At 39.1% G+C, this 22,577-nt stretch overlaps 1 protein-coding gene across 2 annotated transcripts in view; it reads right to left on the bottom strand.

Moving 5' to 3' along the window:
• Nucleotides 1–22,577, bottom strand: part of usp47 (ubiquitin specific peptidase 47) — a 44,017-nt gene that overhangs the window by 12,709 nt on the left and 8,731 nt on the right. The window contains exons 2-17 of one of the 2 annotated variants that reach the window (XM_051899384.1): nucleotides 19,122–19,181; nucleotides 16,676–16,870; nucleotides 15,115–15,228; nucleotides 14,148–14,301; nucleotides 13,959–14,055; nucleotides 12,410–12,555; nucleotides 12,213–12,292; nucleotides 10,255–10,404; nucleotides 9,565–9,660; nucleotides 9,337–9,489; nucleotides 8,732–8,890; nucleotides 8,512–8,643; nucleotides 6,480–6,556; nucleotides 6,038–6,093; nucleotides 5,801–5,913; nucleotides 2,608–2,712 (exon numbers count right to left, since the gene is read on the bottom strand). In XM_051899384.1, the coding sequence (XP_051755344.1) occupies nucleotides 2,608–2,712; nucleotides 5,801–5,913; nucleotides 6,038–6,093; nucleotides 6,480–6,556; nucleotides 8,512–8,643; nucleotides 8,732–8,890; nucleotides 9,337–9,489; nucleotides 9,565–9,660; nucleotides 10,255–10,404; nucleotides 12,213–12,292; nucleotides 12,410–12,555; nucleotides 13,959–14,055; nucleotides 14,148–14,301; nucleotides 15,115–15,228; nucleotides 16,676–16,870; nucleotides 19,122–19,181 (1,887 nt within the window). The remainder of the gene's footprint in view (nucleotides 1–2,607; nucleotides 2,713–5,800; nucleotides 5,914–6,037; nucleotides 6,094–6,479; nucleotides 6,557–8,511; nucleotides 8,644–8,731; nucleotides 8,891–9,336; nucleotides 9,490–9,564; nucleotides 9,661–10,254; nucleotides 10,405–12,212; nucleotides 12,293–12,409; nucleotides 12,556–13,958; nucleotides 14,056–14,147; nucleotides 14,302–15,114; nucleotides 15,229–16,675; nucleotides 16,871–19,121; nucleotides 19,182–22,577) is intronic. The other variant, XM_051899385.1, reaches the window with a different exon arrangement.

Here is a 22,577-nt window from a genome sequence, read left to right as displayed (position 1 = left end):
TTAGCATGCATATGAAATATTACATTTTTATGGGGAAAAAAGCTTTAACGATGAACAAAATTAAATACGAGTTGTTTCTGGATATTGATCTAGGTGTTAGGGGCAGAATTCTGCCATCTGCTGGTTAGAGAAAAATCTGTAGGAAATACAGTTACAGAAAAAAAAAAAAAAAAAAAAAAAGTGTAATTACCATATACATCCAGCAGAGGCCCATAGAGATCCATTCATTTTTCTGGATGTGGCTAACGGCTCTTATAAATGCAATGTGGAAGGAACATGATCACAAACACGCGGACGTCTTTTCTGTGAAATATTCACCGTGTCTCTGTGGGTCTCTTCAGCGGATTGTCAGTGGGAGTAAACAGTTCTCACACACACAGAAAGAGCAGGTACGAAACACGTAGAGTGAGGTAAGATTTTCCACTAGTTAGGGGCAGTTCACGTCGCATCTTTTGCGCTCAAGTTCCTTATTTTAAATGCTGAAACTTCTTCATCTTCATGGAGAACGTGGCTCATGATTGCTTAGTAAGGGCAGGCGAGCACTTTTGAAAAGTGGTGCGGCCAGCCTTTTCCATGCGTTTTTAGACACGAAGTGAACAGCCTCTAAATCAACCACGGTTGGTTTCATTATCTCATCTCAAGCGGATAAATATAAGAGGTTAAAAAAATAAAAGCAAAAAAGTGTCACCAAATATACTTGGGCGGCCCGCCCAGGTAAAGTCTGTGGGCCTCATTCATGAAACTTTCGTAAATATACGAGTAATTTGCGCGTAAAATGGACCTTTACGAAAACTCTCCTCTGGATTAACAAACGCTTCATATACAGCGGATCGGTAGTTAAGCGTGTGTATATTAATGAATTTTAAACATTCGTAAATATGGCGTGCATGCATACTTATTCATAATTCATAATCCCCGCCCATGAGTTACAACTATGCAAATTATGTGTCCAGGAACGCTGTGGAATCTTCTGGACTTCCTTCTCAGGTATGGCTCCAATATATTGCATAAATTTAAAAGAGACTAACTGGCCATATGCCTAGCAATAAATATCATGTGTCCACCAAAGCATTTTTAGCCAGCTAAAAAAATTCAAATTAAATTTCTTTAGTCCCAACTAACATTTTGAAAATACGAACATTTCCGTGAATCCGAAAATGTATGTCAGAGAGGCTTTACGGACGATTTACATAAAAAAAATCATTCTGCTCGTGTTTCACGAATGAGGTGGGAAGCACTGCTTGTTGATCTGTTTTTAAAGGGGACATCGGATGAAATTTTCACTTTTATTTCCTTTCTTTTTTTATAGCTTTTTTTGCATTTAGTTAGGTTCCTGGCAGGGCTGCCAGCTCAGAAAAGCTGAAAAGAAAACACGCAGCCAGTTTGTTATGGGCCGAGTCTGAAACTGTCATCCAGCGAGCTGTTTCAATTTGCCACCGGTTTCTACGTAGATTGCTATCTATTTGAATAAGACCACCTCCGAGCCATATACGGAGTCTCCTTATACGGCTGTAGACCGCCCCCTTCCCACCCGTTCTGTACACGGGCAGCAAAGCCAGCTAACGAAGGTACATTTCGTTTTAGCAAGTGTTGGACAATGAAGCGATTAAAGTTGTATTTAAAGGATGGAGCTGTGCCATCAATCCGTCACACAGATTTAAGTAGGGTTGTCAAAAGTACTGACTTCAGTACAAAGTCGGTACTGAAATTTGAAAAATGTGACTATACCAGCCTTTCTCTCCATAGCATTTTGAGCACTGTTGAGCAGATTCTTAAACACCTCTGATTGGTCATTGTGTTCACGCGCTCAACAGATACGCCTGTGACTGGCTACAATGATCAACGTTTCAAAAACATGTTGTAAATAGACATCTGTGACGCTCTTCACCAAGCGCTTACACAGAAACAGACTGTTTGAAAGCAGGCATCTATCAGTGGATCCCTAATATATCCGCTGATAAGACGCTTGCTTTTAAATGCTTTCGCCTTCTTTGATTTGATTAGCCATCTCATTAATTTGACACTGACGAGCGCTGACGAGTGCTGAGGCAAAGCAGCCTAAAAATTTAACTTTTAAAACATTTGTCATCCTATTAACAATCAAAAATGGCTCTGGTCTAAGTGGGGCAGGTACCAGGAATTGCTGCAAAATAAAAGTGAAACTGCTGTATATCCTGCTTAAACACATTCAAAGAGAATGACAACGCAGAGTTGTTTGGAACTATTGAGAGCTCAGTGAAACATGTGACCACGTGGCGGCGAGATCAAAGCATGTCCTAACTCTTTTTTTCAATGGCTTTAGCACTCCCCACAGAAGAGAGGGGTGGGGTGAGCAGTAGCTCATTATCATTTAAAGAGACATGCACCAAAACAGGTCACTGTGAACAGAGCTGTTTTTGACAAGCAAGGTAAAAAAGGGTGTTGTTTTACACGACCATTGAGGAATTTTAACCAAAGTACGTTACAGACATTTCATGAAGACCCTAAAGAATCATACCAACTTGTGGGAAATGGGCATCCGATGTCCCCTTTAAGATTTTTCCACGTTAACCTTAGACAATCTGATGCAGAGGTGAAATTTAGACAACAATATTTAACACTACTTGCCTTATAAGCCATTTCTGTTGCTTCTCTGAGAGTTTTGTCCTTGTGAACCTCCAGCTTATTCTCCATCATCATCAACTTCACTGGATGCATGCAGAATAGCTTGATCTAATGGAAGAGGACAGAATAATCAGGCTCGGTTCCAAACACTGACTCTCTGACTACTCGGGCAGCATCCAAAACATCAAGGAACCTCACTAAAACACATCACATAAAAAAATAAAAATAATAAAATCATGGAAGGCACTCATAAGAAGAAAGTTGTTTCCCATTTTGCATACTTCTGCACCATTTTGTAGTATGTACGTAGTACGCTGCAGTTGTGGAACTTGTGACCAACATTCCACACTTTGTTTTTTATATTGTTTTACGTAACAGTCCAACATTATACTTGAAATGTCTATATAGTACTGCAGGGATGATGTATTTTGTAGGCCAAAACCCAGGTCCATCATCCTGAAGTCAATGGGTTTTTTTGAATGGGCTTTTGGTTAAATGCCTAAAATAAGGTCTGTGGTTAACACAAGTTTAATTTCACGTTTTATTCTACAGCAATAAATACATCATTACTAACCTGTAATTTTTTTTAAAAAGTACTTTTATTTGTCTTTAAAAAGTGTCTAAATGGGACTACAGAGGTTGTCGCTCTTGCAAACTATTCTAACTCAAACTTTCAGGGAAAATGTTTTAAATAAAGACTGAATGAGTTGTCAGAAGCTTAATGGTGGTGAAATTAAAGTCATGTGAAAGAGGTTTAGTTCGTTTATAGACTACATTTAGCTTTTTACTTCTGCTGAAGTTGTGTTAATTTGTGAAGAGTATCATGATAAACAAAACATGTAAGAATCATAAACTTTTGTTTATGCCAATGGAAACATTGGGTTTTGTTAATGGAACCAGGGTGCCTACTACCCCCATCCATCCATCCATCCATCCACCCACCCATAAACCAGGTTAAAAACTCATTGAAATAAAATCTCTTTTACAAGAGTGACCAGACCAAGAAAGCAAATACAATAACATAACATACAAATACACATCAAAACAGAAAAACACAATCAAGGATTACAATTTACCGCAATTTACTAAAGGATAAAACAGACAAAAGCGGTTTAAACTGAAAGCAACTTGTACTGACATATCTTAAAATATGTCAGTGCCATTGTTTTGTCTCAAGATTCACACCAGTAATGTTTTTTTCTAGGGCATGTTTATAAAAGCTACTTAAATACCCTAATTGAACTAAGGCCTAATCCTGGCTTGGTCTAAGACCTGTCTGTGAAACCAGGCCATAATCTGTTAAAAGCAGTGTCAGCTTCAAGATGTTTTGTCAATTATTCCAAGCAGAAGCAGCATTATATTTAAAGCCTTTTTTTCTTGCTCTGTTTGAACCAGAGGAACTTTAAGATAGAACAAATCATTTGAAGGAAGATTGTAGCTGACATTTGTATTAAAAAAGCTGAGAGACAAGTAAGATGGAGTTAGACCGCAAATAGACTTATAAATAAAACAATACCAATTAAAACTTCTTCGAGTATACAAAGATGGTAACTCAGCCTTTTCATATAAAGTGCAATGATGTGCTTGATAGCTATAACCAGTAATAAACCTTAAAGCACTATGAAAAACGATATCAAGGTTTTTTTTTTTTTAATAATGTACTGAAGCATTCATATAAAGCAGATCTCCGTTAGCCAATAGTGGTAAAAAGATTGCAGATACCAAATATTTCCTTGCACTAAAAGAAAAAAAGATCTGTTTCTGAAATAAAAATCCAACTTAATTTTTAGAAAGTAGTTTTTCAATTTGTGGCTTAAAAGTTAATTTGACTATCAAATAAAATACCCAGGTACTTATAACTCGCAAGACATTCTATTTTTGTTCCCTGGGAAGAAATAATATCTTGAAGATTCCTTGGTAGAGCTTTGGAATTTGAAAAAAAAATATTAATTTAGTTTTATCTGTATTTAAAACCAGTTTAAGTTGACAGACGAGACTCTACAATATCAAATGCTGACTGGAAATAATGAAGAGCTTGTGAAGCTGATGAAGCACAGAAAAAAATAGTGTCGTCTGCATAAAGATGGTAAATAGCATTGGGAATGTTATCACAAATATGACTTATATACAAGGAAAATAAAATGGGTCCCAGAACAGACCCCTGAGGGACACCTTTAGAAACTGACAAAACAGATTAAGTACAATCCTTTAAAAACACACAACTGTGTTCTCGCTGAAAGGTAGTTGGCAAACCAAACCTTATTGACTGTTTCACCCAAAATTTATGTGTACAAATTTTTTGTAGCAATGAAATCTGGAATTGCCTAATACATGTAATGCTGCCTTAGGGTGAGTTCACACTTGGCAGGTTTGGTTTGATAAAAAACAAATTTGTGTGCGATTGCTCTGTTAGTACGGTTCATTTGAATAAATGTGAACGCTGCCATCCAAACCCTGGTGTGCACCAAACAAAAGGATAGAGACCCCTGAAAAGGGGTCTCGGTCCAAGCGAACTCTGGTCCGCTTCCAAGTGGTGCAGTTTAACTGAAATATGAACGTAACACGGACCAAAGACATCTAAACAAACCAAAAACAGGACGTGATATCACAAGATATTACCCTAAAGAGGACAAAATGCTCAAACATTCCTGGTTCTTCTCGTCATAGGAGCAACATTGCCCAGTACAGTTTAGTACAGGCGTCAGAAACGCCGTCTCCTTGCAGCAGATCTTCGTTTGTGTGGTAAAAATACCATCATATGTACACACATAAAATACACACATAGAGTTCATTTAGCCCAGCATACAGTATTGTTTTGGATGTTCGCAAAATGTCATAAAATGTGTTTTTTTTTTTTTTTTTTTTTTTTTGCATCTTTAGGTTTGGTGTTAAAAATGACATTGTGAACACCAAGCAAACCAGGTGTAAATGTATAATTTTCTTTTTTTGGTTGGGACCAAATAAAACCAAGAGAACCGAAATACAAGTGTGAACACACCCCTAATTAAACTCTTCAGATACCGAATTTTGGCCAATTTCTGTTGCGCACTGCTGGAACAGCGTTTGCGTTGAGAGTGCCTATGATGCCAAAAATGCTGTCTAGGTAGGCAGCTCATTAGGGTTTGGAACAGAGCCCAAGTCTCCATGGCATGCAGTTACGGAACTGAGCACTGGTTTTGCTGTGCAGGGACTTTACCTTGCATGTGTTGCGCTCGATCTCTCTTTGCCTCTTCTCCTGCTCCTCAGATTCTTTCTCTCGTTGCACCAGTCTCTTTATGTGCTCTGGGAAGTCTTCCACTTCCAGGAATTCTGCAAACACACACACAAAGAGTACATTAAATTCCAGAATCTCAGAGAGGGAGCAAGATCATTGGTAATGTTTTTTTTTTTTTTTTTTATATTGAGAAAAAAATATCCATGTCAGTTCTCTTACTTGAATTTCTGGAGGGGTCTTTTAGTCTGTACATGAGCATGTATGCATTTGTAGAGCTGTTGGGGCATAAAAGCAGAAGATATTATAAAAAAATACTTGGTAACACTTTATTTTAGGGTCCAGTTCTCACTTTTAACTAGTTAGCATGCAAATTACTAGTATATTGGTTGTTTTTTTAGTACTTATAAAGCACATATTAATGCCTTATTCTGCATGACCATATTCAACATCCCTTAATCCTACCCAGTACCTAAACTTAACAACTACCTTACTAACTAATAATAAGAAGTAAATTAGGAGTTAATTGAGACAAAAGTTGTAGTTAATAGTGAATACGTGTTTCCTATACTGAAGTGTTACCAAATACTTTATAATGTGTTTTACAAGGGTCTTCTTTGGCATCTCAGAGTTTACAAATGTAGGACTAGGAGGCTTCACACACCTGGCAAAGGCACTGGAGTAATAGCCTCTGCTCCCTGAGGATCCGCCATATGTCTTCCGGATGTCATCCTGCGTGATCTGGAACAAACACATGATAGCAAATTACAACCCTGTACTATAACCCTCCAACCCTGAGTTTTTTTATTATATATATATATATATATACACATACATACATATATATATATATATACACACACACACACACACACACAGACAAAAACTAAAATAGACAATTTAACATAAGACTAACTATCTAAGCTCTCAGTTAAAGAGAATTTCACATTTCAAGTTGACTAAATGTAAAATTTTAAGACAGCATGAACACTTTTTAAAGTAGATATATTACATTAATAAAAAGAGAAGCTGCATTATAGCTCAAGCTGTGAGGTTCCTCTGCATAAAGACGCAGATATGAGTATGTACAGCTGGCTAATGACAGGTCTGTAATCTGGTGTAAAAGGTGTTTGAACTGGTTTTGAGGATGGCACACTTGGCATTGTTTTGAGTCAAGAGCATTATGTTTGCTGAGAGTGACGAAAGGCTGTAAAGGAAAGGTTGTGCATAAAGTCCTGATATAGAGATGGTTTGGGTATGTTTTATGCAAATTACTAACCTCGGGCACTCAGTTGCTTAATTAGAACACTCCAAATTCATTAACGTTAGAACGAAGTTAAATACAAATTCATGTGTGTATGCATGTGTTGTGAATTAAGCAGAAGTTCTGTGAGAAGTTCTCCTGTGCGTATACACCGATCAGGCATAACATTATGACCACCTTCCTAATATTGTGTTTGTCCCCCTTTTATTGCCAAAACAGCCCTGACCTATAGAGGCATGGACTCCACTAGACCCCTGAAGGTGTGCTGTGGTATCTGGCACCAAGATGTTAGCAGCAGATCCTTTAAGTCCTGTAAGTTGCGAAGTGGGGCCTCCAAGGATCGGACTTGTTTGTTCAGCACATCCCACAGATGCTCGACTGGATTGAGATCTGGGGAATTTGGAGGCCAAGTCAACACCTCAAACTCATTGTTGTGCTCCTCAAACCATTCCTGAACCATTTTTGCTTTGTGGCAGGACGCATTATCCTGCTGAAAGAGGCCACAGCCACCAGGGAATACCGTTTCCATTAAAGGGTGTACATGGTCTGCAACAATACTTAGGTAGGTGGTACATGTGAAAGTAACATCCACATGGATGGCAGGACCCAAGGTTTCCCAGCAGAACATTGCCCAAAGCATCACACTGCCTCCACCGGCTTTACTTCCCATAGTGCATCCTGGTGCCATGTGTTCCCCAGGTAAGCGACGCACACGCACCCGGCCATCCACGTGATGTAAAAGAAAACGTGATTCATCAGACCAGGCCACCTTCTTCCATTGCCACTGTTGGCACTTTCGGTGGTGGACAGGGGTCAGCATGGGCACCCTGACTGGTCTGCGGCTATGCAGCCCCAAACGCAACAAACTGTGATGCACTGTGTATTTTGACACCTTTCTATCAGAACCAGCATTAACTTCTTGAGCAATTTGAGCTACAGTAGCTCGTCTGTTGGATCGGACCACACGGGCCAGCCTTCGCTCCCCACATGCATCAATGAGCCTCGGCCGCCCGTGACCCGGTCGCCGGTTCACCTCTGTTCCTTCCTTGGACCACTTTTGATAGATACTGACCACTGCAGACCGGGAACACCCCACAAGAGCTGCAGTTTTGGAGATGCTCTGACCCAGTCATCTAGCCATCACAATTTGGCGCTTGTCAAACTCGCTCAAATCCTTACGCTTGCCCATTTTTTCTGCTTCTAACACATCAACTTTGAGGACAAAATGTTCACTTGCTGCCTAATATATCCACCCACTAACAGGTGCCATGATGAAGAGATAATCAGTGTTATTCACGTCACCTGTCAGTGCTCATAATGTTATGCCTGATTGGTGAAAATACCAATAATCTGCACAATTATAAGTGAATGAGACCCAATGATTTAATTTTCAGCTGAACTTTTTCTTTTAGATTGATGCTAGCCTGCTGACCTTGCTGACGTGCTGGTCGTTGAAGCTGTACCACTGGCTGTCACTGAAGGACTTGATGCAGGCATAGTAGTGCCCGCCTGCAGCACTCCCAGAATGCACCATGACCGAGAAGAGTTCAAAGGTCAAAGAGCTCTGTAAAGGAGGCAGAAGAGGAATGTTTATCAGCACAGAGTTCAGCACAGCACTTGAGCATTTGGGTTCAGAGAGGACGTGAGGTAACCTTTGGTTTGAGCACCCGCTCTGCGCTGCTGGTGTTATCCAGACAGATGCCCTCGTCCACGGCATCATCTGTGGAGAAATCATTGCTCATCTGGTCACTGTGGCAGCTTCCTTCATTCTCCGCCCCACTGTCAGTGCAGCTCTCTGTCTGAGGTGATTTCTGCAGACAAAACGTTTAATTAATGCATCAAAATTATGGTTTTAAACTAGTGGCTTTTGTTGGCAAGGTACTGGGGATATTGATGAAAGAAACCCTGAATAATTAGGCTACGAGACACGTGCATTAGGGGGCATTTACACAGGAAGTGTTACAGGCAGAGTGCAAAATAATAGAACATAATGCAAAAACAAGTTTAACTATTTGATCCTGACACACAGTCTTAAAAATGCAATGCTCACAGTGTAAGATGCACAAAAAACATTTTGAGATGATGCAAGCAGTCAAGCAGTTAAGATTTATAATATAGTATGCATCACCCTATGCGAATATACTGTGTGTATGCAAATAAAGTTGGACATAAACATATCCACAGATTTGAAGAGGGCAGGAGAGATCAGTTCGGTTTTCCTTAACAAGAGGAAAGAGAGCACAAAGCTGCGTCTCACCTCATCCTCGACGTCGATGAAAGGGCTCATGTCCAGCTCCTCAGGGAAGGTCATGCGGTCATTGAGTTTAATGCGGTGCATAGTGGTGTAATCAAAGTCAAAGCGTTTCAGCTGCAGAGTCAGCAGGTATGGGAAATGGAGGAATCTCAGGCCCTAGAGAGAAAAACACGCATAAGAACCTGAAATGTGGTAGACGACTAGACAATCATCGTCTCTGATCTGACTCACTTTGCGGGCGTCACATTTCTTTTTGCAGCGCTCACAGAAGTACTGGTTGGGCCCGTCGAGAGTCTCAGGCTGGATGAAGGCCTGCAGGGCTTCTTCCTGTTCAACATAAAATCAGTGGACAATAAGGACAAACGTGCTCCTCTTTCATTTGGATATTGCATTTGGACATTCAGCATCAGTGTTATCATTAACTAAAACCATTAAAAACAGAACAAAAATAAAGACAAATAAGCAAATAATCAACAGCACGTAACTAAATTAGAACTAAAACTCAAAGTTAAACTGAAAATATAAAAAATAAAAGCTAATTCGAACATATAAATACCTTAAAAGTATATAAATAACAGTTTAAAGGGGACCTATTATGCTCTTTTACAAAGTCCTGATTTTGTTTTTGGAGTGTACTGCTTGATTTTTTTTTTTTACATATTTGACATTGTTGCAACTCCTCTCTTCCCAATCTGACAGTAAAGCTCTGTTCTGTTCCTGTCTCTATTAAGTATCAAAAGGCAATGGTCATATTTCCATTTCCAACTATATTAAAAATCACCAACTAGCAAGTGTAAAAATACTGCCATTATGTCTTGTTGGTACATAAAACAATTACACTTGAAGAAACTGCTAATGGTGTAATACTCCATCTGCTAGTATACAGCTACAAAAACTGGTCATAATGATGGCCGGACGCACCACGCTACCAAAAACCTGGCTGGCCCCGAAGGGCCTGATGACCAGAGGGATGTCCAAGTATGTGTCAATCCTCCAGCTCTCATAGCCACACTCCAAACAGCGCACATAGTCCTTCAGTTTGCCCTGGTAAAGCTGGTTGATCAGGTCAGCCTGAGAAAAACAAAAGACATCAAAACACTTTGCATGCACAAAAAAAAAAAAAAAATTAACTTCAATAAACACACCCATACATTCAGAATGAAAATTCATTGTATGCATTTTTTTCTATTATAAATGACATGAGCATCATAAAAAGAAAACTGAAACTGAATTTCAGAATATCTATTGTATGTCCCTTTTTGTGTTATCTTAATAGCAGCACTTGAGCTGCATGAACTCAAAAAGTTTGTGTAAACCTGATCACGTTCTCCAGCACAATTGGAGAATGAACTAAAGAGAATCTTGTGCATCAATAGAAACAGGAACATCTGTCTGTACAAAGAAGTTAACATGAACAATGTCAAACAGAATGATCAGATCATTTTATGTCATCCGGTTTCTTCATTTGACATTTTTTATAAATCCTAAAACTAAAGTAAAGACCAACATGAATCATATATTCAAAATGATAAGCAAGTGCTGCTTTGCTCGCAGTTTGTATAGTTCCGCAGTCCTAGTTTTGTTTTTTGTTTCCCTTTATGAATGAAGAAAACAGACTACTGCCACCTGCTGGTATGGAGAGTTATTTTCTCTAAAACCTAAAGTATACTTTGTTTTTTTGTGTGTTCAACTGCTCGTATACGCGCATAGTCCAACACACAGCCTTCTAAAGTATACTTCACTTGACTCGTACGCGTACACAGGCTTTCCATGTACGCGCAGTTTTGAGCAATTTCTCGCCACGAGTTACAACCCATGTAAACATCTTTGTAATCTTTCATGAAAGAACTGTACAAATGAGGGTACTTTCTAACCTCTTCACACAATCTCTTGTCTATGTAGGCCTCCTGACCCTCATGTATGTGTACTTTAGGCTTAACGCAGGAGCAGTTGGCTGTCGTCTGTAGTCTTTGCGGTGTGTTAAAACAACTTTTTGGTCAAGACACAGGCAATGTGAGACACCACAGTTGATTTTTGTCGACGCTAGTTCTTTGATGTCGGGTCTTTGTGTCACTTTTGGAACCCACTACAAATACAGAGAAATACCAAACAAATGGTTGACATGTTTTCACCTGAAAAATTTGTTTTGCCAACTTACTGGCACAAATACTGAAGACTTTTTAAGTCTTTCTTCCATCACAAAGTCTTGCAGCATTAGAAGAGCTTAGAAGAACAATTAGCTGAGTGTAGAAACATGCAAACCTCTGTAGAAAACCTGCAGAATTTAAGGCATGCAATGATCCAACCCACCTCGAATGGATAAAAAAAAAAAAAAAAAAAAAAAAGCTTGGACACTCCCTAAAATGCTTTTTATTTTACTCAGCATTGGGTTTTTTGTCCTGGCCCTGACGTAGGGATCCGAGTTTCCACCTTGGTCCAAAGCAGGCCAGCTCAGGCTTGAGGGAGTGGTTACAAACCAAGGTGGAGTTTATCTCGTCTGGAGACGGCAACGCCACGGATGATTTCATATACCAGCTAACATCAGACTTTGAAACCATTTTAGCTCAAAACTCACTTTCAGACAGCAACGAGTGTTTGAAATAACCTCTGTTTGTGATCCAATGTGGATCCAATGTGGATTCTGATCGCCGTATAAGGCAGAAATATTTATATGTGATGCAAAAGACTTTGTGTGCTAACCATTACCATAGTAAACATGGTAAACATGGTAAAGTACGTGTGTCCTCTTTCTTTTGAGGGTTTTAATGAAGCGCTGCGGAGCTTCTAGCCCGACGGTGGAAAAGCAGTGTGGTTTTGGGCTCAGCTATTGGTTGTGAATTAGCATCATGTGACGAGGGGGCGGGGCTTGCATCACATACCTGCTCGGTCTGTTTCCATTTCTGCTCTAGTGCATCAAACATGACTCTGCAAAGCTCCTGGACGTCATGCTGCTGCCAGGCTGCAAAACACACAAGGTAAAGAGTTTCAGAGTAATCAAGACTCCTTCTGCTATCTGATAACAGCAGTGCTAATGTGGGGAAAGTTTCCCAGAGGAATGTTAAGCGACGCCTCGTACCCTCACTGCTGTCCCAGCCAAAGCTGCGGGTCACGTCTGTGGTCTCGATGGCGCGCTTCTTACTTGTCTGCAGGAGAACGAACAGCCTCTGGAGCTGGTATGGGATACTGGTGACTGGATCCTCCTCGGAATCCTCAAACTCCCAACTTGTGCAGAAACATTCAAAACAGTGTTAGAGTTGTAGAACGGAAAAAATGGATGCAGAACACACAAAAAAAGCAAAAAAAAATTCCTGTTTACATAAAAAATAAAAAAATTAAAAAGCTACAAGCTAGTAAAAGTGCTTAAATATTGAATACACTCAAAATATCGCCAATGATTTTGTACACAAAATAAAATTAGGCAACATGGTCAATTGTGATTTTAATGCGCTTTTTATTTGGCCAGAAAGATTCTTAAAATCAGTGTCATTAGATCAGTTTCATGATCCCTCTTTATTCTAAGCACGAGAGCATTAAGTCCGTGTGTTCACCAAAGCATTTTTTCCACCGGCTAACGCACTTTTCCAATTGTTTTTAATGAGAGTGCCGAGTTTTTTAAATGCCAGGAGCGTAACGAGGCGCTGAGCATCCTTTTCATACTCAAGCACTGAGCATTCGTTGTTTTTTTACCGGTCGCGTCAAGTTGAAGAATGTTCAACTGAGTAAAACGCTGCGCTCGTCACTGTCACTTTTTAGCCAGCCGTCCAATCAGAGTGGAGGAGGGGCGGGACAAATACAACACCGACCAACTTTCATAACATTTTTGCTGTATAACAACACAAACAAGCACAGAACGGAACAAAATGGATGAGAAATTAATATTGCTGGCCTCCGAACATACATAGCAAGTACTCTACATTGCATCGACATTTTTAGCCTGAAACAAATAATCTCACAGACAGGCGTTTTCAGCAGAGCGTCTAGCATTTTTAGCTGGCTAAAACGCTTTGGTGGACACGCGGCCTAAGACAAGTCTTGGGGGTAACGCAATACAAATAATGCTTCTTTCAAGTATCTAGAAAAGTAACGCATTACTTTTAAATTTACAACAAAATATCTTAGCGCCTTCTACTGTACAAGCATAAATTTGCATTTCCTTCCTTCCTGAGGCTTATTCATTTCTCTTTTGGTGTGAAAAGGCCTTTAAATATGCCAAAAATAGAACATTTTTGTTCTTATAAAAACAAACATACAGCAGAAGTAACATAACGCATTACTTTCCATTAAAAAGTAACACAATTAGTTACAAAAAGTAAAAAGTAACACAACTAACCATCCTGTTAGTTCATATAAGCTAGTTACTCTTTAGGGAGTAACGCAATATTGTAATGAATTCCTTTTAAAAGCAACTTTCCCAAACACGGATTAAGACAATACCAAAAATGGCATTAGAGTCTGTATGTTCAATTCATTACCCTAAATTAGTTTGTCAAACTGTTTTGAAGTCTGTCTATTCAAAACTCTGATTGAACTTTTTTTTTTGCACCAGTGGCACTTGATTTGTCACATTGCTTAAATCTAGTTCATATAAGCTAGTTATCCCACTAAACTTGACACAGACTACTTACTTGTAGAGTGCATTCCTGAACTCAGGGGTCATGAACAGGGTCTGCAGGAGGCTGTTCAGGTAACAGGTCATTGCTTGGTTGACCAAACCAACATAACCTTGAAAGCAGAGGACACAAGACAAATGAATCTGTGTGGCAAAGTTGTGGCCATCATGCCCTTCACAATAATGCATGTTAAAGCAGTGCTACCTGTCTCTGATTTGTTGAGTATGGAGGAGTACGAGTAACTAGGGCTGCTGTAGTCACTGCTGCAGCCCACAGTACCGTCCCGCGGTAAGGGTCCAATAAAGCGATCTTGAGAGCTGTCATCAAGACCACTGCTGTCCGCTGTGCCAGATTCATCCTGTAAGAGAGTCACAGAAGAATAATGTTAAACATGCAAAGCTCACCAAAATTCTTTTACTTATGATATTGCATCCATGTTATATGGTATTCCTAATTTCTACAGGAAATAAAATAGTGTAGGAACCTACAAGGAAACTGATTCCACAAATATGCAAAACCATATTCAAGGCCAGGGTTAATATGAATGTGAGATAATGTTTTAATGTTTATTTTGTAGGGCTGGGACAATAAATCAATGCATCGCGATTCTCCAAACGATTCTGGATCGATTTTGAGATTCAGTATGCGTTGCGATTCTCTCTCCAATCGATTCTGAGCTTAGTTTTTAACAGCAGATGGCACTGCGTGCTTTAGAAACAGTCGTACTCTGCTTGCTTCCAATTCCTGACACACACCACAATTTCAAGTCATAAAGGCATTCTGAGGTTTAAGTACATTTAACCACTTACGTGGACTCGTCTCGCAAACAGCCGAATGCACGAGTGCTATTTTTTGTGAGCATTTGTGTGGTTAAAAACTATCCTACAGCGCCATCTGTTGTTAAAAACTAAGTTCAGAATCAACTGGCGAGAGAATCGCGATGCAATCGATCCACGAATCGCAATGCATCGATTTCTTGTCCCAGCCCTATTATTTTGCACTTGAAACTGCACTTTTGTCAAATATAAATAAAGATGATAGACAGTTAAAATGATAGAACAACAGATTGATCGATGGAATGAACAATAGATAAAACAAATGAAAGAATGAAAGACTGACAGATAGAAAGAACGATCGGTAGACAGATAGACGCGCTCTTATTTTGACTCACTGAAGCGATCTGAGGCTGCTCCCCATCCTTGTCTGTAAGCTGCAGGAAATTCTTCTTCCCCGCCTCAAAACCGGACAACACCAGGGACATCTCACTGGCCTGGTCCAGAGGAGCCTAGGGTGAGATAAGTGTGAATGAAGAGTGAGAGGTAGTGAAAAACAAGAGCAGGTCAACGAGATGCTGTCTGGAACACAATGCAAGTCTTAACATGCAGAAATACTGCAAAATGCCTCAAAAGAGAAAATAATCGACCTGCACATCTCGTCCGAGGATTCAGTTAGTATGGAAGAAAAAGCTGTGCTAGCTGAGGGACATGACATACTAGCAATTTACCCACAGGTCTGGACATACTAATATTCCACTGGTACATCCTGTAGAAACAGGCCTTAATCCACTGACCTACTCAGAGAGTTACCTGTAGCTACAGGCTCAGCGCTGGGATTAACACACAGTTAGATGGAGAACCGAGCAGAGTATATGACACAGCTCCATATCACTTCTGTAGCAGTGTGGGAAAACATGGCACTGACACTGTCTGTGTCACTTCAGGTATGCATTGTGTTTGTAATTAAAGTCACCATGAAAGCAAAATAGACAATTCTCATTTTTATTCTCAGTAAGGACTGCCCTATTTATTAAGGTTATATGGATCAAAAACAACTAAAACAATACGCTTGAAAGCAGGCGTCTATCAGCGGATATATTACGGATCAGCTGAGAAACGACTGCTTTCAAATACTCCCATGTGTATCTGTGTAAATGCTCGGTGAAGAGCGTCAAAGATGTCTATTTACAACATGTTTTTGAAGCGTTGATCATTGTAGCCAATCACAGAGCGAGTGAACACAATGGCCAATCAGAGGTGTTTAAAGGCAGGAACACACCAAGTCGACGGTCGGCCGTCGGGCAGTTTTTGTTCGTCGGCCGACTAAGTTTTCTTAGTGTGTTCCGCACCGTCAGCTGAAGTTGGTCCTCGTCTGCTTTTTTTCAGCCGATTCGCCATGTTGAATCGGCGTCGGAGCTCGTCGTTCCATCTGATCATTCTGATTGGCTGTTCAGCTACTGCCACCTGCTGGTACGGAAAGGCATTTCATCTTACGCAGGCGCAGAACGGAGGTGCTACTTGGCCGTCGGCTGTCGAGCGTTGGTTTGGTGTGTCAGGCCAACTTTGGACCCAGACGCTGCCGACGTGAGGCAACCCCGCAGTCTGCTTTCGTCGCCACTAGTTCGTCGGCATCGGTTTGGTGTGTTCCTGCCTTAAGAATCCGCTCAACAGCGCTCAAAATGCTAGGGGGAAATGCTGGTATCGTCACATTTTTCAAATTTCAGTACCGACTTGGTACCGAAGTCAGTACTTTTGACAGCTCTACATATGTAAATATCTGCATTCACATATTATGGCTGCATTAATTACTGTATTAATTATAAAAACATTACATAATGCAAAAAACAGTCTTTTTCTTTATGCACAATATAATTTCAATTTTTTTCTTTTGATTTCAGGGTGAAAAGTTACATGTTTTGGTAGGAGTTTTGTGTATTTTTGGGGGAAGACTCTCACCATGTCGCCAGCACTGGCCCATGCCAGGCAGAAAGTGCCATTCACATATCCAGCCTTGTGAGACACATCCTCGAAGAATTTGTTGACGGTGGTGGAGGCAGGCAGGTTGATCGTCAGCCTCTCATTGACAGTCTTGGCATTGGTGGTGTCCTGCACTATACACAGCACTCTCGGCTCCTCCGCTGCACTTTCAATCTGTAAATGCACACATAGGGTTAGTGTTAAGTTTACTTAAACCAAGCACACACATCAGTTTGAGCTCCACTCCAGTGCTGAGAACATGACGGGAAAATGCACTAGATGAGCAAAAGTGCAAGAGTTTTCTTGTGCCAAGCAATATCATCAGAGAACTGACCAATCATAGTGTTACGTAAAACGTCCTGGAGGACATGGTTTCATGTGGTAAGCCAAGAAGTATTTAAACAAGCAGAAGTACGCCAAATACTTCAACACTGAACTCATAATACAAAGCTACTTAGGTTAGAAATTAAATACAGCAATCCACCATGAAAAACAAGGTTAAACAAGACTATGATCATGCCTGTGAGTTAACTAGCACACATCAAAAAATATTTAGAGTAAACATTAGACATTCATATTATTAAACATATTGACACCAGTGGGTTAAATTTAAGTGTTAAAAAACAGCTAAAAGAAGTGAAGTTATGGCTTGAGTGTACTGTGTTTGGGGCCACAGTATGCAGTCAAGGCCGTAATGTCGACTCTGTGACTGGTGGTGGTTGGTTAATTGCAGGTGTTGTTTACAAAGCAGAGCCGTGGTCTTTTCATAGCGTCTGCTAAAGAACTGATCGTGTTACCAAAAGCGCTGACTGAGGATTCCAAGCATTATACAAGCAAAACATTTCTTCGTAAATTATTGATATGATAAGCAGAGGAAATAACTTGAGAAGATTATTTTAAAATTGCTTTTCTTTAAATTAATCAGAGAATCAATATTAAACACGTTTTTATAAAATAAATAATATATAACTTGATAGATTTTTTTGTCATTCTAATTATTCGCTTTTAATATTTTATAGACTTTTATACCTAGAACAATGCTGTATTCGTAGAGGCTGCATAAAGGGAGCAGAAAAGTCCCTTCAGTCAGAAAAGGAAATTAGGAATCAGGACTCTCACAAAAAAAAGGTACAAAAGCTGTCACTGGGACGGTACCCTTTAAAAAGGTTCTAATATGTACCTTTAAGGTACTAATATACACTCTTCAGGTACTTTAGGTTTTATGAGAGTGGTTGGATATTGGTACAAATTTAGATTTTTAATGTACACAGACATTAAAATTGCACATAAGGAAGTTTTTATATTAATACATTTATAATAGGTTTTTAATGACAATTATATTTGTACTCCAATTCATTTTTTGAAATCTAAAGATTTAAACAACGACTGTCATAAAAACTTATCATGACAGAATTATTCAAACATTAAATTTTGAAGAACAGGTTCAGCATAAATATAATGATTTTGTAATATAGAGCATATATTTATCATAAAAAGCTCCTCTCTAGAGCTATTTTTTCTGGCTGACTAACGAGTTTATGGACATCAAATGGCTTTTCTGAGGTAAATGTAACATGACATTGTTTTCAATCTGACGTCTTTCCACAGCTGAAACACTGACTGAGCGATTTACATGTGACATAATATGAATTTCAAAAAGTTGTACTGTATCTTTCACCATACCTTCTGATGTTCATTCATGTTTATTTCATGCTATAACAAAGTGGAAGAGATGATCAGTTCACTCGCTCTCCGAACTGAAGCGGCAACGGCAAACTCACACCACATTAAAGAGTGGCAAAAGGGCATTTATTGTTTGAATTTTGTAATAAAATTGACAAAATTTGAAAGCGGATACTTAGCTTATTGCACTTTATTGGATAGAAGGCTCACTACAAATGGTGTTTAGTGAAGTTTTGTTCACACAACTGAAAACAGCTTAGACTAAAAGATCGATTCTTAGGATTTAAGAATCGATATTGGTTAATCAAAATTAGAATTGATTCTAATTGAGAAATAACTATTTTCAACCCAGCCCTAATGGGAATGTTGTTTCATGTTGACCTTATTCAATTTACAGACAATTATATTTTTCAGACTACATAATCAAATTCCCAGCTGCCTGCAAAAAACACAACCAAAAAAAAAAAAACACCTTGATATTATTACTATCTGGGTGAATCTATATTATATATATATATATATATTGCATTAAACAGTAAGTACCAGATTTATTTTTATTGATATTTCTTCCATTTTGTTATTCACACTACAAGCTCAAATTCCCATCTGCCTGTAACAGTGTATTGCCCTCAGCTTCCCCTCGAACCAGCTGATTTTTTCCTGACGTCTTCATTTGAGAGTTAGTGTCAAATGAATCACCATGCTGTAAACATACACACACACATGCAACACACACAACTACCTGTGAGAACCTCTTCTGCATCTCCTCAAAAATACTCTGCCTGCAACTCCAAAAAATACCCTGATGACAGAACAACAACAACACACTGTTCAAGAGAAGTCAAACCAGCCCCGAGCACAAGGCTGAGCATCACGATATAAGCGGCACTGATGTATGATATCTGTTAAAGGTCAATACACGGTAACAGTGGAGATCTAGTGGAGAAAATATGAAGATGCCACCGTAAAAGACACAGATGTCAACACAAGCAGGGGCATTATCAGATTAGAGGGTATTTTTATCAGGGATAATATCGTTAGGTGCTCACATGAAACAGGTTGGCCTGTTCTCGAGCGGCGGGTATTCATTATGACAAGGTGCACAGGGCTACAAGATCTTTATCCCAGTGAAGAAAATGCCTTTCATTGAAGTAGCGATCCACATGAAATTTTTATGATATATATTTAATATTTTCTTGTTGACATACGACTTTTAACCAATATTGTTAATATTGCAAAAATATTTTGTGCAAATACGATTTGACATTATTCAAAAATGTTCACAGCACCAATTTGGTATATTACTGGTTCAGAAATAAACTTGCATTGCCAGGTTACGGTGCATGTCCACAAGCGCAGAGAAGACCCAGCCGCTGTCAATCCCATAATTCACTGCATGAACGTGAAGCTCAAATTCCATAGGAATGAATTGAAAGCACTCGCTCTGCTCCACTCGCTCAGTGCCAGTGGACAGTAGTTGCTGTTTCGTGATCGCAGATTAGTTGCAAAGTTTAACCATCATAAAGTGAAGGTTTATCATGTGCACATGTTTTTAAGTCCTGTCAGTTTAAACATTGAAGCAATTTTAAAGCATTCAAGTACAAGAAGACGCGAAAGAACTAAATTTGGAACTCAGTGCAGACTAGGTTTGGGAATCATAAGAAATTTTTCGGTTCCAGTTCCGCCTAATGGTTCCGGATCCAATTCCGGTTCCATTCAAATTATTAAAAAAACTAATAAAAAAAATAGTGGTAAGGAATAATGTTGGGTATCGCTTGAATTTTAACATTTCCGATTCTGCTTATCGATTCCGATTCTTATTGATTCCTAATTTTGATTCCAATAAGGAAAAAAAAAAACATTCACATTTATTTTAAGTCTTATTGCAAAACTTGAACAATTATCAGGGAACTTTTGCCTATAGTTTAAAAATACCCTAGCAAAAACAACTAGCCTAACTAAAACTAATTTCAAGCATTATTAAAGACAAGTAAACACTCAGAATTTGAAAAAGAACAAATAAAATTTTAGCAATCGCAACAAATAAATACAAATATTCGATTGAAATAAACAGTGTTTTAAAGGGGTCATATAATGCCACTTTTACAAAATGTAAAATAAGTCTCTGATGTCCCCAGAGTGTGTATGTGAAGTTTCAGCTCAAAATACCCCACAGATCATTTATTATAGCATGTTATCACTTTTTGAGGGTGAGCAAAAACGCTCCGTTTTTGTGTGTGTCCCTTTAAATGTAAATGAGCTGCTGCTCCTACGAAGAGGGCAGAGTTTCAAAAGCTCGTGTTAGCAGCGCCGATTACCTCAGACTCACTGAAAATGTCAGAAACTGTTGGAGAGACTCAAGAAGTAGTAACAACATGTAGAATGCAAGAGGATGTTTCTGAATGGTTAGTGGATACATTTATGTAGCTGATGTGGAGTTAACCATCTTAAAAATCATTGATTAGCATATTCTGGCATGATAATCTATAAATCACTTGTGTGGTAACTGTTGTAAGATGCTTACAGAGCCAGAGAATATGCTGCATGAAGACAGAACAGGTACAGTTTAGTTTAATTACGGTTATAACTTGTCATGTTGTCATCTTGCTTTTATGACATGCTATTGCATTTGTGTTACGTATTGTATGCAATAACATGGCCTCACTCCCTTTGTTGCGTGTTCTCGGGGGCAGGGTTTATGTAAATTTTAGGGTTAGTGATGTCACCAACCTGGGAAGAAGCTTGTTGTAGTCCCTACCAGCCATTTGTTGTAGTCCTTAAACAGCAAATTCTTTAAAAGAAAATATCTCCCTTTGCATTGAACTTCGAGCGTCATAACTTTGCAGATGTTGTTTATAACAGCAACATTACACACTAACTAAAGTTAAAAAAGTGAAATCATAATCAACCACCCCTTTAAGATTTTCAGGTATTCAGGTTCAGAAACGAATCAAATGTAAAATAACACTGCATTTTATAAATAAAATTTCTATTACAAATATAGTTACAAAAGTTATTCGGTCAAGAACGAGTGAATTTTCTCTGTGTCTTCTGTTGTTTGATTAGTGTTATTATAGAGACGGCAGCAGCAATGTTAGGCTGCTGTCCCTTTAAGAGCTGCATGGATCCATTCAAGCAATGGACGACTTGCACACTGTTTTCCGTGCCACACACACATCCAAAGGGCGCTTACAGAAAAAGTGATTTTAAACCATTCTTGAGCGCTGTTTTCGATGCTGCATGCATGTGTAACAGTATAGGTTTAAAATCACATTAAAATCACTTTTTCTGAGTGCGCAGCACGGAAAACAGCGCACAAGTCTTTTGCACTTGAATGGTTTAAATCACATTAAAATGCACACACAGGAACCGATAAGCAGAACCAAAATGGGCGTTTGTTATCGAATCACCGGTTCTTTGAAATTTGGAATACTCAATACCCATCCGTAGCGCAGACAGCACACGAACACCAAATTTAGTTCTCTTTCTCGTCTCTTTGTGCTTGAATGGACACATACAGACAAAATTGTCTAAATTCCCGTCTCGGTGAGTATCCTCGTAAACACAGCGCTCACTCTTTAGTGAACGTAAACGACTAAAAAAGAAAACGAATGCATATCATTATACAGGATCTGTGTATTAGCTCTTAAAGTGACAGCAGCCTAATAAACCTGCTGCCGTCTGTCATTAATGTTAATCAAACAACAAAGGATAGAGAAAATCACTTTTGTAGCTTTAACAAAGATTAATTATATTATTGCTTATTTTCTTTATTACATATTTACTTCCATACAAAATCACCCCAATCATTCTAGAATGATTCATTCTTTCCAAATTGAGCTATTCAAGTCATCTGGTGAAATTGTTTTCATATCGCAAAATACATTGAAGAAAAACAAAATATCGCAATGTCAGTTTTTTTCCAGTATCGTGCAGCCCTAACATGCATACTGCTAGACACTGGAATTAAGCAGCCAGGCTGATCAACATTTCCAGGCGTAGGTTCCCAGGTTGGATGAAAGCCTACTTTTATTCAGCAAGTGAAATTGTGCTCATGTTCTGGTCCCGTGGGGGTGTGATAAAAACGATGAGCTTGTGGTGCGATGCGGGTGACATTAATACCTGAGCTGAACAAAGATTCCCACCTGCCACACAGACACCAGCTGATGGAAAGAGAGAGGGCCACTGGGGCCTCAGA

This window comes from Ctenopharyngodon idella, chromosome 7, assembly GCF_019924925.1.
Source record: "Ctenopharyngodon idella isolate HZGC_01 chromosome 7, HZGC01, whole genome shotgun sequence".
Lineage (NCBI taxonomy): Eukaryota > Metazoa > Chordata > Actinopteri > Cypriniformes > Xenocyprididae > Ctenopharyngodon > Ctenopharyngodon idella.
The sequence above is the reverse complement of the archived record's forward strand: the minus strand, read 5'-3'. Positions and strand labels throughout refer to the sequence as shown.